This window comes from Triticum aestivum, chromosome 1D (genome assembly GCF_018294505.1).
Source record: "Triticum aestivum cultivar Chinese Spring chromosome 1D, IWGSC CS RefSeq v2.1, whole genome shotgun sequence".
NCBI lineage: Eukaryota > Viridiplantae > Streptophyta > Magnoliopsida > Poales > Poaceae > Triticum > Triticum aestivum.
In genome coordinates, this window is record NC_057796.1 from 445632876 (window position 1) to 445648831 (window position 15956).

Here is a 15956-nt window from a genome sequence, read left to right on the forward strand (position 1 = left end):
AAGCATCATAAGGCAAAAAAACTTGGTCAATTAATTCAGAGTTCCACCTGGCATTTGATACTTCCAACAATTCGGCCACAAGTTCTGACGGATTTTGGACTAAACGATACTATAGGCTGCATATTTTCAGGCCACGGAATCCAGTTAGAGCTCCAAATATTGGTATTTCAGCTATTACCAACACGTTTTATTAGGCCCTATTTCAACATATCTCTTCCCTCAATAACTGCCCTCCATATCTGCGAATGATGACTTCCATGTGACGCTTCCAAAATACATTCATTAGGATGATACACCGCTTTCAAGATTCTGGAACTGAGAGAGTCCGGATTCACAAAAATTCTCCATGCTTGACGTGCGCAAAGAGCAATGTTAAATGTTTCAAAGTGTCTAAATCTCAAACCTCCCATGTATTTGGGCATTGTCATAGTATCCCATGACACCCAATGTGGCTTCCTTTGGCCTCTCTTGCTCCCCCACCAAAAGGCTCTAATCACAGATGATAGATGCTCATAGAGCCCTCTTGGCAATTTGAAACACGACATAGAGAAAACAGGTATTGCTTGAGCTATAGACTTGACCAAAACCTCTTTACCAGCAGCTGACATTACCTTGTGTATCCACCCTTGTATTTTGTTCCACAACCGGTCTTTCAGGTGCTTATAGGTCTGAACTGTGAAAGCAACATGGGATTTTTACCTTCGGAATAAGTACTAAGATGGTATTCCCTCCATTCCAGAATATAAGGTGTATTAGTTTTTTTTTCAAAAGTCAAACATGTGTATGTTTGACCAAGTTTTTAGAAAAAATATCAATATCTACAATACCAAATTCGTAGCACTAGATCCATAAATTATTTTCATATTTTATTTATTTTGTATTGTAGATGTCGATATTTCATACTATAATCTTGGTCACATACACAAGTTTGACTTGCGTAGAAACCAATACATTATTTATCTCCTTCGCACTTTCTACTCCCTCGACAATCCTGAGCACCACCTTTGAGACTGCCTCTCCACAAATACCCAGGTGTTTCTAAAAAAACTGCGCTGGAAAACTGTCCCGTTCCCTCTTCTTTCTATGTGGGCCAGGTGGTGTTGGACCACATTGCCTTTTTTGGGCAGAAATCACATATTTGACCTGAGGACGAAATCAAATCACAAACTGACCTGCTTTCGAAAAAAATTCACTCGGCTGACCCTTTCGTCTGGCGCCCGATAGCTAGGCGCCGCATACTACTATGCAGCGCCTCTGCCTTAGGCGTCGCACCTCCTGCCAGCGTGGCAGCCCTGGTCCAGTTGCGGCCCCCCACAGACAGCACTGCAGCACCTAAGGCTTAGGCGCCACACTTGTAATGTGCAGCGCCCGTCTCTTAGGCGCTGCACAGTCTGTGTTCCACTTAGGCTGGTCCCACCCTCTCTCCCCTCCCATCCCACCCCACACACCCCCACCCCACCCAAACCCTTAGACTTGCGCCCCTCCTCTCTTCCCCTCTCCCCCCTCTCAAATCCTTCTCAAATCTTGCAAATCCGGAGTATTTGACCGTGGATTTCGAAGCCAACCCCTCCCTTAAGGTAATCTCCTCTGATCCCCTCATTTTCATCCATAGGAATTGTCACATTTGCTCAAATCTTGCTACTTTGGGGAAACCCTAGCTCTGGCTTGGATTTGCAAATTTGTGTTGAATGATGTTATGTTTCTTTGCTAATTTGGTATGGTTAGGCTTTCATAGTATGCTAGGGTTAGGGTTATATGTGTTTGATGTTGGTGTTAGGGTTATCCTATGGTTAGGATTGTGGTTATTGTTAAGTGGGGGTTATGGTTATTAATTCATATATATGTTATGGCATATGCATTTTGTGCAAATATTTTTGTTAAGTACTTACTTGATATATGTGTGTTTTTTATTATTGTAGGGATGGGGAGAACATGTATTTATGTTCATCATGTGGATAAAGAGGCCTTTTTGAAAGGCAATGTTGAGCCGGACCCGGATGAGCTTGACATGGTGTTTGAGAGTAGTCCTAGCTATGCGGAGCTCTTGGACCAAGTGAGGAAGGATTTGAATTGGATGGACCCAAGTGACGTTGTTGAGTTCGAGGGAAAGCATAATGTTGGTTTTGGAATGCACATCCGTTGGAAGACAATGCGTGTGAACTCTGAGCAACGTTGGGTTGCATACAAGGAGACGGTTGCCGAATCTCTAGACAAGGCTCTTGAGTTATTTGCCTCCAAGAAGGTTGAGTCTACTCTGAATTTGGACTTGAACCGGAACCCCTCCCCGTTGGTTGCTAGCACTCCCCCACCCATTAACCAAGATCAAATGAGTGAACCTCATTTCATGCAACAAGATTGGCCAACATTGAGCCCGACTCCAAACAACCAAAATGAAGCTTTTGAAGAGGAGAATGATGAGTACGAGGAGGATGACAACGAAGTTGATCTCCATGACAACAATGTGGGTGATCTCAACCAATATCATGTGCAAGAGACAATGGACCAATCCATCCCTTTTTCCCGTGCATATGCATCGGACTCGGATGACGATGGTCCCGATGAAGAAGTTGATGAGGAGGGGTTCACGCCGAAGGAGGCCCAAGCATTCAAGAAGGTATTCAGGAAGGATCACAAGACACCCTTGTTCAAGGATCTTAGTCTCGCGGATGAAGCCGTTGTGGATGGTGGCAAATGCATATCTCTTGGAGCTAGGCCAAGTTCTCACCGTGATTTGGAAGACGGCAAGAACGGGATATATCCCGGTTGTGAGTTTGAATCCTTCTTGGAATTGAAGATGTGGCTTGACAACTATTCGGTTACACATTATCATCCACATAAAGTGGCCAACTCGGACGTCAATGTGCGTTACACGGTCAAATGTGAAGTGACAAGATGTCCATGGATTGTGCGTGCGAGGCCATGGAAAGGAGGTCCCACTTGGCGCATAGTGAGTTTTCTACCAACTCACATGTGCCGGCACAAGAATGCGGATGGCGAGCTTGTGTACCAACAACACAGACAACTCACGTTCGAGTTCATTGCTTACAGGTTATCCAACCAAATATCCACACTTCCAATAATGAGCATCAAGAGTGTCATTGACCTTGTGAAAGCCATCTTTCATTACAAGGTGAAGTACGGCAAGGCATGGAAGGCGAAGCAAGCCGCATTCAAGATGTTGTATGGCAATTGGGAGGAAGCATACAACCGACTCCCTAGGTTGTTGTTAGCTATGGCCGCCACAAACCCAGGCATGGTTCACGTGGTTGAGCCTCATGGGCACCAAACATTGATTCATAACGGGAGGACCATCCGAGTATTTGGCCGTGCATTTTGGGCCTTTGAGCAATGCATGAGGGCTTTTGAGCATTGTCGGCCCGTCATCGCCATTGATGGCACGTTCTTGACCGGACAATACAAGGGCACTTTATTGGTTGCAATAGCAAGTGATGCCAATAACCGGGTGTTGCCTTTGGCTTTCGCTTTGGTTGAGGTGGAGAACAATGATAACTGGGAGTGGTTCTTGCGTCAATTGAGAACAAGGGTATTACCGGCTGAAAGGGAAATTTTTGTCATATCGGATTGCCATCCAGGAATTCTAAATGCGGTGGTGGTTGACATTCCCGGACATACAAAGTTGCACCATCGATGGTGCATGAGGCACTTTTGTGCAAACTTCTATAGGGCATGTGGTATCAAGGAGTTGGCTGATGATCTTCAAGATTGTTGTCTCGCTTTCACCAACAAGCGGTTTGCCACATTGTTCAATGCATTGCTCAGACACAAGAAACTTGACCCCGGTGGTCTTGAATTTCTCAATAAGAACATTGTCGAAAGGAATATGTGGGCACGTGCTTTCGATGAAGATGGCCGGAGGTACGGTCAAATGACAAGCAATATGGCAGAATGCTTCAATAAGGTGCTCAAGGGTGTACGTGCATTACCCGTGACGGCAATAGTTCAATACACATTTGACAAGATGAATGGATACTTTTTAAAGTACTCAATGGAGACGGATAAGCAGATTGCTGGTGAGAACAAGGATAAGCACAAGTACTATTTCCCACCAAAGGTTGAAGAATGGTTGGACTTTCAATCACGAAAGGCAGACTCCCAAGAAGTTGTACTATATGACGACAACGAGTGGAAGTATGAAGTGAAAGAGCCTGGAGGAACCACAAACGATGGCCACCAACACGGAGGCCGCACTTTCAAGGTCTCCCTAACACGGTGTGATTGCAGCTGCATGAGGCCATCGTTGCTTCATCTCCCATGCTCGCACTTGTTAAATGCATCCCGTGTTAGGAATGTGGACGTCAATCACCCTCTTACCGTGGGGGAGTCCGAGTTCTCAATCATGATGGTAAAGAATACATGGGCTCCCCGGTTTCAGCCATACTTGGACCAATCACAATGGCCGGAGTATCATGGAGTTCAACTATGGCCGGACCCAGAATTGAAGGTCGTTAGACGGGGAAGACGTAAGACAAAGCGTCTTAGAGGTGACATGGACGGATGGGGCCGTGGTGGCGGTGGAGAATACGGCACCGGCCAATTCCAAGAGTCTCGTGAGCAAACCCGTTGTGGGGACTGCAGTCATCGGGGACACAACACAAGAACTTGTCCCAAACCAAGAAAAAGATCAAAGAAAAATGATGCAAGCACAAGCCAAGCAAATGATAGCCAACCAAGTCAACCAAGGAGTAGCCAACCAAGTCAAACAAGCCAACGAGGAACTAGGCAACAAAGAGGGAGTCAACTAGGTCTTAGAAGAGGCCGTTGTGGTGGTAGAGGCCGTGGTAGTGGTAGAGGCCGTGGTGATGGCCTAGGCCGTGGTGATGGCCTAGGCCGAGGGGATGGGCTTGGCCGTGGTGAAGGCCTAGGCCGTGGTGATGGTCTTGGCCGTGGTGAGGGTCTTGGTCGTGGTGGTGGGAGAGGCCGTGGTGATGGTCTTGGCCGTGGTGGTGGGAGAGGCCGTGGTGATGGTCTTGGCCGTGGTGGTGGGAGAGGCCGTGGTGATGGTCTTGGCCGTGGTGAGGGTCTTGGCCATGGTGGTTGGAGAGGCCGTGGTGGTGGTAGAGGCCGTGGTGGTGATCTTGGCCTTGGCGGCGGCCGTGGTGGAGGAATGTTCAGTTGGCTCAATGGACCATTGCCGTATGTGACTTACTATGATCTTGTTCTTTTGGCTCAATGCTTGTGTTGTCATTTTGCATTGTGTGACTAACTATTATATTGCCATTTCCATAGGTATGGAAACAATGAAGGGGGTGGAGGACACGGAGGGGGAAGGTGAGCTCCCTTGGTGGTCGGAGGAGGGAGAAGAAGAAGAAGAAGAAGAGAGGAAGAAGAAGGGAGAAGGACCGTGACCTTCTTATGAACCAAAATGTGTGCTACTATGTGCTATGAGACGTAAATGACTATGTCTTTTGGCTCAATGTTTGTGTATGACTATGTGATTGGACTACTCTATTGCTATGTGTGTATGAGTATGTGATTTGGACTACTATATGTGCTATGTCTTCTTTCTGTGTTTTGGACTACTACATGTGATTTGGATATGATTATGTGCCATCTATGTGAATCACAAAACATAAAAAGCACTTTGTATTTGAAAACAGCAGAAAGTGTAGCGCCTAAGGGTAAGGCGCCACACTACTCAGTGCAGGGCCTCTTCCTTAGGCGCTGCATACTCACTTAGCAAATTTTTGGGTGCAAAAGCTACTGGAACGCTTCTGTTGCTCTCTGGACTGGCATGTCCAGGTGTGCAGTGCCCATGGGAGAGGCGCCTCACTGCTGGGCGCTGCACAGTACAGTGCAGCGCCTCTCCCTTGGGCGCTGCAGACTGACTTAGCAAATTTTTGGGCCGAAAACCTACTGGAACGCTTCTGTTGCTCTCTGGACTGGGATGTCAAGCCGTGCAGCGCCTAAGGGCAAGGCGCTGCACTGTGGTGTGTGGCGCCTTACCCTTGGGCGCTGCACATCTGGACATGTATTAGGCTGCACTCACCCCCTCCCACCCATCCCCACCCCACACACCCCCACCCCTACACAAACCCGAAGCTCAGTGCCTCCCCTCTGCCCTCCTCTCTCCCCCTATCAAATCCTCCTCAGATCCGGAGTATTTGACCGTGGATTTATAAGCCAACCCCTCCCTTAAGGTAATCTCCTCCGATCCCCTCGTTTTCATCTAGGAATTGTCACATTTGCTCAAATCTTGCTACTTTGGGGAAACCCTAGTTTTGGCTTGGATTTGCAAATTTGTGTTGAATGATGTTATGCTTCTTTGCTAATTTGGTATGGTTAGCCTTTCATAGTATGCTAGGGTTAGGGTTATGTGTGTTTGATGTTGGTGTTAGGGTTATGCTATGGTTAGGATTGTGGTTATTGTTAAGTGGGGGTTAGGGTTAACCAAGAATTCTCGGTTTTGTAGGCATGGCTTCATCCGGTTCCATGACGAGGCCACTGTGTGCTAACCAAGAAGACATGCCGAACAAGTGGGAGGACGCATCTTTGGACAAGGTGAAGGAGAAAGATGTCGACATCCCGCCATGTTGGTGTGGAGATGTTTGCAAGGTGAAGGTGTCCACCGACCGAAATAAATCATGGACGGAAGGGCGGAGATATTTTGTATGCCCGAACTATGCTTATGATCGTGCACTTCCAACTAACGCCTATGACCAACCACCGGTAAGCTCGAGAAGTAAACTGTTACTATCAAATGTGTGTCAACACTAACAAAAAATTTGTATGCAGTCACCGCCTCCTCTATGCAAGTACTTCACGTGGATAGATCTTGAAGTGCCAGAAGATGTCAAAAAGGACCAATACCAAGATTGTCTTAGGCGGCAACGGCGGTTCGAAGAATCGTTTCGAAGAGGCTTGGAGGAAGAGCGTCGTCAGAAGGAGAGGATGGAGCGGAAGAAACGAGAGGAGGAGATGGCACGCCAAGCGAAACTTGCTCGCGAGGAGGAGAGGGCAAGAAAGCTTGCAAAGGCTCGCGAGGCACAAGAGGAGGGCTCGGCCCGTGACAAGAAGGGGAAATGGCCTCGCTCTACTCAGTAGGGACTTCGCTTCGGTGCACTCGTCGTCAACTATCTTCTACTGAATGTGTCGTGAACTTGTGAGGGCATGTGAGATGCTGGTGATGTATCTTCTAGGGCAAGCTGCCATTTGTCATTTGTAATGAATGTGTCGTGAACCATGTCGTAGTAACGTTTGAATTATCTTAAGTTATGAACTCATCGGCATAAAATTTGTGTTTGTTCAAATTGCTGTGATGCTGCAGTCATTGTAAGTATTATGTTGTTCCGGTGAAATGAATGTGCTGTAAACTCTGTTTTTTCAGTAAACAGCCGTGCAGCGCCCAGAACACAGGCGCTGCACTATACCATGCAGTGCCCAAGGGATAGGCGTCACACAGTACAGTGCAGCGCCTGGCTCTTGGACGCTGCACTATGACTTGGTAATTTTCGTGGATGGTCAGTGCTGAAAGCCTTCTGTGGCCCTCTGGATAGCCATGGCCAGGTCGGCAGCGCCTGTGAGACGGCCGCTACACTGTACTGTGCAGCGCCTAGGCATTGGGCGTCACACAGTACTATGCAGCGCCTGTCTGTTGGGCACTGCAGTGCTGTTAACTGCCAAACTGCAGAAACAGATGCCATTTTGGCCTCATGCAGCACTGACATAACTTGCTACAACATAAATAAAATTACTGTAGACTGCACATACTGAACAAAGACAACTAATAACTTGAACATCACATCATTTAGGACAATTCAACATTACTACTAGTTCGCAAACACAAATACCACACTAGTAAGAATTCACCAACATATAACATAACCTCACAAGTTCATCGACCTAATGAAACGGCTACAAGAGCACTAACAAACACAAGCACTAATGCCTTCCGCGCATGTTCCTGGTGCCACGCCTGCGGGTAATCTTCTTCTTCCTGGGTGGACGAGGCTCCTCTTCCTGCACTTCCTCCTTCGCCTCCGCCTCCGCCTCATCATCCAAGCTAGCCATCCGCGAGGTCCTTACGACCACCTTTGGGTTGCCTCTGTTGTCAAAGTCGTTGGGCGTGTACCGGCGTCTGGGCTGCCTAGGCTTGAACACATATGGGACCGAAGTTGAGCGTCCGCCAAAGTCATGTCATCATCAAGCTCATGGCCCTATCACACAATCAAACAATATGGTGAAGACCGGCGTCGTAATCAAGTGAGAATCACATCTAAAGGATTAGTCATACCTCTTGGGTGACCACGCCATCATCATCCAGATAAGCATATGAGGAACTCACATCGTCCCCCTGATGGTGAGATGAGGGGTCTGATGGTGTACCAGACCTAGAGGCAGATGGTTCATCAAATTCGGGATCACGGCAACCGAGAAGATTCGATAACCGTCTTAACTTCTTGGCCTGACGCTGTAACATGAACACGTGTGGAAGATATCAAACTCCGCAACATAGACTGGCTCTCATAGTGAATGCGATATGTACCTTGAGGAATGCTCGTAGTGAACCATCATCATTGCCTTTTTCAACCGGTGTGTTCTCGAGAATAGACTGGCTCTCATCAGCTGATTTCTTGATCTTGGTGCGCTGCGGATGAGAAAGAATGAACACGTTAGCCATTCAAACATGTGTAATACGGCCAACAGGAAAGTAAAGAAGGAACACTTTACCACATAGTTAATCACCGGAACAGCAGAGACTCCTTGCCCTACCCTGACATCTCTGTTGTACTTCCCCTTTGATAGATCCTCAAAGTTTACGGGTTCTTCAAAAATATCCTCATTATATGCCGGCGGGCATATCTCAACTCGAGTATTTTCAATAAGCCATCGTATGTAGTTATCAAAAGCAAGTGGGTTATGCTCACGAAGCTGGGCGCGTGCACTGCTACGAGCTTGCTCCACGCAAAGCTGGAAGCGGGTAACATACAAAGCATGATGCTGGTCCCAGTCCTTTATCTTCCGCTACCTTCTCCTGTCCAACCTGCATGGTACAATACCAAACATTAGCAAAATTAAGAAGGACTGACGATGCTTAGTCAATACGCTCTCTTACCTATGAAGTGCTTTGTCCGTATCCACCCATTCCGGTGGCTGAGGCTGGAACAGACCAAACTGACGAAACACGCGATGCGGCAAATGAAACTCAACAGCCCAGTTGCATATCAGTGGGCACCGCATAAGCCAGAGATCCCTATCTCGCAAGCACATCGGGTTGATGCTAAACTCCGGGGTGTACCCAAGTCTGTCATCGGCGCCATATGGCTGCCATTCCACCTATGAAATAGGGCAACAATGCAAAATTGGTGACTTTTTTTCAGGCAAACATGAGAAATGACTGAAGTAATGACCTCGTTACCTGCTCAGGCGTAATCATGTCCAACTCGGTAAAGTACTTCTGGTACATGAGATTGACATCGTTCGTCATCTCGGAAACCACATCCCACTTGTAAGCCCAAGTGGGGCGCCGTAATTCGTCATCTTCATCTTCATACCAAGGATTAAACCTGACGCTCTTCGGGCGTCCAACACGCAGACGCTCCCAGCTCCATACAGAAAGTAGAAGCATGTTACCACCAATGCCTGCACTATCTGTGATCCTGCAACACGCATCGTCCAGCTGCATATGAAAGAAAAACAATGTTAACTTGACAGCAAGTTTGCATTGCTAATGAAGAAATGAGTTGATCACAAAACAGACCAACTACCTGTCGGTACAAGTAGGCAAGAGTCGCTGAACCCCAGCTCCATTTGCTATCGAAGACGGTCAACGCCTTCAGCCACATCCATGGAGCGTTCTTGCCAGTGAAGTCAGCAAAACAAAGTCCTCGACACAACATACCACATGTAGACACGAGCATGTGTCTGGATCACATCATCAGTGGCATCCGGAGGGCACGTCGCAAAGTGAGTTTGAATCCACGTGAAAGCAGCTCCGGCTACTTTCCTTTCCCTCTTCTTCTCTTCTCCCTCCTCTACATCAGCCTCAGCCTCAGTAGGAGCCATACCGATAAGAGCAATCATCTGCTCGCGCCACCCATCAGAATCGGTGCTCATACAGAGAGGCATCCCGTCGATAGCAAGACCGGTGATCAACGAGACATCCTCGAGCGTCACGGTCATCTCCCCGGTCCGAAGATGGGGACTATGCATCTCCGGCCTCCACCGATCAGCAAGAGCGGACACCAGTGGAGCGTTTAGATTCGGCGTGGACCGGCTGACCAACTGAATCCACGGGAGTAGTCCTGCCTGCTTGATGTACGGTGTGTACTGCTCATCGTAAGGCATGGCAGGACCAGAGACCCCGTGGTACCGAATCTTCAAAGATTCAAGCTTCTGCAAAAAACAAGTAATGACAAATCTTAGGGCGTGTAAATTTCAACGTAAGGCAAATTTGCAAAATATTTAGATTACTCGTTATTACCATCTCCTTCTCGCGCATCATGTAGGCCCGGTGTTTCGTGTCGTAGACATCGTCGAGAAGTCAAACCATCCTTACAAATTTCAGACAATAAACATATATGAGTTCATCTCAAATATCGGTAAACACTCAACATTTCATATGTGTTCATCTAAACATCTCATATGTATTCATCGACAAGAATCTCAACATCTCCTTCTCACACAATGAATAAATGATTGTAAATTATCATATATATCTAGTATGTCATATGTGTTCAAGTAAATCAACATCTCATATTTCAAATAAACTCAACATTTCATGTATATCTAAAAAAACTCAACATCTCACATATAGCTACAAAACTCAACATCTCATAATTATCTACAAAACTAGGCATCTCATATATATCTAAAAAAAATTACAATCTAGGTTTCACTAACAAGAATCATATAGTGTGGGGGGGGGTCAAAGGTTCCACCTAATCTTGGGCAAACAAAGATCCAAACCAAGCAAATCAAAGGTTCCACCTAATCTTGGGCAAATCCCTAAAATTACAACGCATTTACGGAGGAAAAGAAAGGGAACGGAGGAGTTTACCTAGTAGGAGGGATTGGAGATCGAATCCGGGCCTCAAACCTTCAGATCTGAGAGGGGTGTGGGGGGATCCGAAGGGGGCGCCGCCGCCGCCGCTCTCTCTAAACAGAGCAACTTCCTCAGAGGGGGAAGAACTGCTGGGAGGGGCTGGCCCGATGCGGCTTAAGTCAATGTGCAGCGCCCAAGCGATAGGCGCTGCACTTTACACAGTGTGGTGCCTAAGCCTTAGGCGCTGCAGTGCTGTCTGTGGGGCCGCAACTGGACCAGGGCTGCCACGCTGGCAGGAGGTGCGACGCCTAAGACAGAGGCGCTGCATGGTAGTGTGCAGCGCCTAGCTGTCGTGCGCCACACGAAAGGGTCAGCCGAGTGATTTTTTTTCGAAAGCAGGTCAGTTTGTGATTTGATTTCACCCTCAGGTCAAATATGTGATTTCTGCCTTTTTTTTGTTTGCGTTACATGTCGCCGGTCCGTTACCTGTGGCCAGAGATCCTTGAAAAAAAATGACGGCCCACTACGACGCGTATGCCGCGGCCGTGCCACATCGGCGTGACGTTGATCTTGAAATGTCCCTGGCCAGCAGCAGCCCATTTCCGTGGTTGGCGATGTGCCGTCTGTCACGACCGGATTGTATTCAGAGACGACTCTGGAAGACTGGAACTCCTCATGGCCGCTTTCTTTCTAATCCGCCAAAACAGTAACGCTACATCTATGAAATTTTATACGTCGGAGCAAACTAACGAGCTGAAATGGAGGCATACGGTTAGAATCATGGGAAGTCTTACAGTGGAAATTTTGTGGGGAGGGATAAGCCAGTTTTTTCGTAAGTTTAGGTTATCGCCCACAAAATCTCCCATCAAATTACCAAAACTTTGCTAAAACTTTGGACATCGTGCTTTTCAATTCTGCTGTCGGATATGGCATGCAACTCTTTCTGTTTCTCAATGAATTTCAGGACAATTTATAGATAAAAACAAAACAAATAAGCATGAAACACGATACAGAGCGAATCAACCTGTGGTTGAATGGTTAGAGGGACTGTGGTATCCCCAGCCCATCAGGGTTCAAATCCTGGTGCTCGCATTTATTCCTAAATTTATTTCAGGATTTCCGGCAATGCGCATTCAGTGGGTGGAGACATTTCCATCAACGACGAGGTGACTTCGTAGATTTCAAGATGATATACCGGCTCAGTCTTTCGGAGGTGTTCATATGGGTAGGGTTTGCGTGTGTGTTTTCATAAGGGTGAATGTATGCGCGTGTATATGAGCGCTTGCGTCTGTACTGTGTTCAAAAAAACACACGATACAGAGACGTGAAGACTAAGCGGCAACGAGCTTTCCTCACGGCACGCTGCCGATGGACACAAAAAAGAAGACCTCGGGATGCTCAAAGATTTGAATGTATTTTCAATTTCTGTAAGGGTGTTTTTGTAGGTTCTGTGCTACTTAATATATGGCTCTTGGCCTTTTCGAAAAAGATGAATATTTTTTCCTTTTTTCAACAAAATAGATATGCGATGAAAATGTAGGTAACAAAGGCTTACCTGTTACAGCAAACATTCGAGCCTCCGGGCACTGGAAAGTCAAGAGTCAAGTCAGGCTAGCGACAATTCAATTCAGCGCGTCACTGAAGGCTCTGATCGGCACCACATCATAGCGTGTTGATCCATCCCGCATTAGTCACCTTAAAAATCCACACGCATACCCGAGTCCTGAGTAAAATTTGTACAACACACCCCAGCGTTTGACGCTCCTAGTCCTCCTCCGTCTTTATCATTCCCTCTTCCACTGCCGGACCAGTGCTCGAGCCGAGGAGGTTCACAATGGACGTCCTGCTCTCTGCAGTCGTTGGCGACCTCTTCGGCAGGTCGGCATCCTTCGTGATCAACAGATACTTCCAGCGGCAGCCCGGCATCGACATGATTCTCCAGAGGCTGGAGAGAGTAGTACTGAGAATCGACACCGTTGTCGAGGAGGCAGAGGGGCGGCACATCACCAACCAAGGGATGCTCCGTCAGCTCAAGATGTTGAGGCAAGGGATGTACAGAGGCCACTATGTTCTTGATGCCTTGACATTCCAAGCCCCTGACGATGAGGAGGAGGAGGAGGAGGAGGTCAGCCACTCATCGTCTGCGCTCACCAATGTAACTCCAGCCAAACGGCTTCGTTTCTCTCAGGCTGGCAGCAGTACTAGTAACAGAGAAGAACTGTTGTTTGGTGTAAACAGCAACGTACGAGAAGAGCTGCAGCGGATGGTTGATACCCTTGAAGACACCATGGCTGGTATGAAAGAATTTCTTTTCTTCTTGCAGTCGTGTCCTCCGATACTCCGCCAACCTTATGGCGCATATTTGCTCTTGGACAATTGCATGTTTGGTCGCCAATCAGAACGGCAACGGGTCCTGGATTTCTTGCTGCGTCCCAGTGCTGCTCCAGATTTGGCTGTACTTCCAATTGTTGGTCCAATAAGAGTAGGGAAGACCACTCTTGTTGAGCATATTTGCAGGGATGAGAGTGTGCGTGATCGTTTCTCAATGATCCTCTTCTTTCCAGAAGGCAGCCTCAAGGATGAAGGAGTGATCGACCTGAAAGGGGAAAATATTAATGGTCTAGTCAAACATCGGGATTGTGCTTCTTCAAACATGTTGCTGATTATTGTTGAAATAGGTGAGGACATTAACAAGGAAGCATGGAGAAGGCTGAAATCTTCCACGACACGCATGACACCGCGTGGTGGGAGTAAAATTATAATCACAAGTCGTTCTGGAAGAATTGTTAATCTAGGAACAACCGAAACACTTCGGCTGGACTATCTCCCTCCAGAAGCTTATTGTCACTTTTTCAAATCAATTGCATTCGGAAGCACAAACCCTAATGAGCACCCAAAACTGGCAACAATGGCTATGGAGATCGCTTTGGAACAGAGACAATGTTTCACAGGCGCGCATCTTGTTGCTGGGATACTGAGAGATAACTTCAATGCTCGATTTTGGCGCACAATTCTTGAATGCGTGAGAGCATATAAACAGACAAATCTCCTTATGTTTGAAAAGCACCCAAACCTTCGTTTGCGGGAAGATGAACCAGTGTACTATTGGAGATTGGCGAAGAGCCGCAGATATTTCTTGATTTGCAACTATCATCCGTCAGATTCCTCCAGTGAGGAAGTCCCCAAGATCAGTGTGCGGGACATCCTCTTAGGATGTACACTACCTCATGGGGAATTTGAGGCTCTTGCATGGAGGTCTCGCATACCACCCTACTACAACTACACAATAAGCTGTAAGATGCAAGCGCCAGAACCTAAGGTTGGAAGAAAGAAGCGCATGCCTCAGGACGAAGGACATTTGAGTTGAGTAACATACTGCCTGTGGCTCACATTATGTATGCTACCACATTGTCTTGCGAATTGGGAAACATTATTGTGGTTTTACTTCAAGAGTCTAGCCAAGTTAGTTAACATGTACTGTCTGTTAACGTGTAAGCGTGGAGGAGTCCTATCCTACTCCTACTAGTATAAATGTTTGCATGTCGAGTACACTCTGCTTGTGTTTGGCTAAGTACTTTCAGAGTCAAGGCAATGGAGTCCAAAACGAGTTGTATTTAGAAAGTTAGATCCGCATCTTATCGAAGGTGCTATATATTGTACCCAAGCCTTGTAATAATCCTTGAACATGGAGAAAAGAGTAGAGAAAATTATCGCGTGCGTGCGTACGTGTAGTTTGATCTTTGGCAAAAGCCAATAAGTTTCAATTCCTCTGACACCCCGAAACACACAGCTTGGTATCTACTCCCTCCGTTCCTAAATATAAGTCTTTTTAGAGATTCCAATATGGACTACATATAGAGCAAAATGAGTGAATCTACATTCTAAAATATGTCTATATACATCCGTATGTGGTTCGTATTGGAATCTCTAAAAAGACTTATATTTAGGAACAGAGGGAGTATCTGACAAATTCCTATGAGCTAGTGTGTTACCTGGGATCAGGACGAGCTTGCAAATACATTCTTCTCCTATCAATACATCAAAATACAAAGCTTTTGTGTTTTCTTGAAAAAAAAAACATACTCCCTCCGTTCCAAAATAAGTGTCTCAGCTCTGTACAAAATTTAGTACAAAGTTGTACTAAAGTTGAGACACTTATTTTGGGATGGAGGGAGTACTTTTGGGGGAATGAGTGTGTAGTCATACGGATTGATCTCCCTCCCATATCCCAGATATGATCTTGTGTGCCATGGAGTAACACGGTATAGTACCCTGATACTACCAAACAGAGCAGTCAAGTATGGACCTGCAGAAGTACGAATATCATTCTTATTACCAACTACCAAGTGCTGGGATCTCAAGTTCTCAACGGATGATTAGTTTCAGGCATCATCAATTTGCACCTACATGGCACATGGCAAAAGCACTATGCTGGGAACAGGGGAAACTATATTTTGCAAGAGGAACAGGGAACATATTGAAAACAAACGAAAGACATTGATCCTACAAATAGTCATTCTTATTGGTAGTTGGATCCAAGTAAACAGAAAGCGCAACGGAACTGATTCAGAAATAATTGTGTTTGGGGTACAATTAAAATGTGTGAATCACTTTAGTTTCCTTACTGCTGCATTCAGATAAGTGAATAACTTGGCATGCTAGGTTGAATGTGAGCGGTACAGAAAACTGAAGCTAGTTTCAGTGGCTCCGGGTCTTTGAACTATATGGGAGGCATACATGCTGCATGTTTAGGAACAAAATACCTGACCAATTCAATATGTGGGCTTCTGATGCACACATAGAACTCAGAAACGAGAAACTCTGCCCTGGGGTGTCTAGGTAACTCGGTCAGGTGACGCTTGAAGATCTCAGCACAAATGCAGGATGGAGGCTTGCAATGGCGAGGAACCTGGATAATTGATGAATTGGGATGCTACAATCTTTATGCGAATGT

At 46.5% G+C, this 15956-nt stretch overlaps 1 protein-coding gene across 1 annotated transcript; it reads left to right on the top strand.

Moving 5' to 3' along the window:
* The first annotated feature begins 12590 nt into the window (after positions 1–12590).
* On the top strand, positions 12591–14874 carry LOC123174095 (disease resistance protein RGA2-like). The gene has a single exon (XM_044589987.1). It carries the CDS (start codon positions 12837–12839, stop codon positions 14367–14369), a length of 1533 nt encoding a protein of 510 aa, XP_044445922.1. The 5' UTR covers positions 12591–12836; the 3' UTR covers positions 14370–14874.
* The last annotated feature ends 1082 nt before the right edge of the window (positions 14875–15956 follow it).

Excerpts from the sequence above, each read along its gene's own strand:
- LOC123174095 (XM_044589987.1), top strand. The coding sequence starts at position 12,837 with ATGGACGTCCTGCTCTCTGCAGTCGTTGGCGACCTCTTCGGCAGGTCG.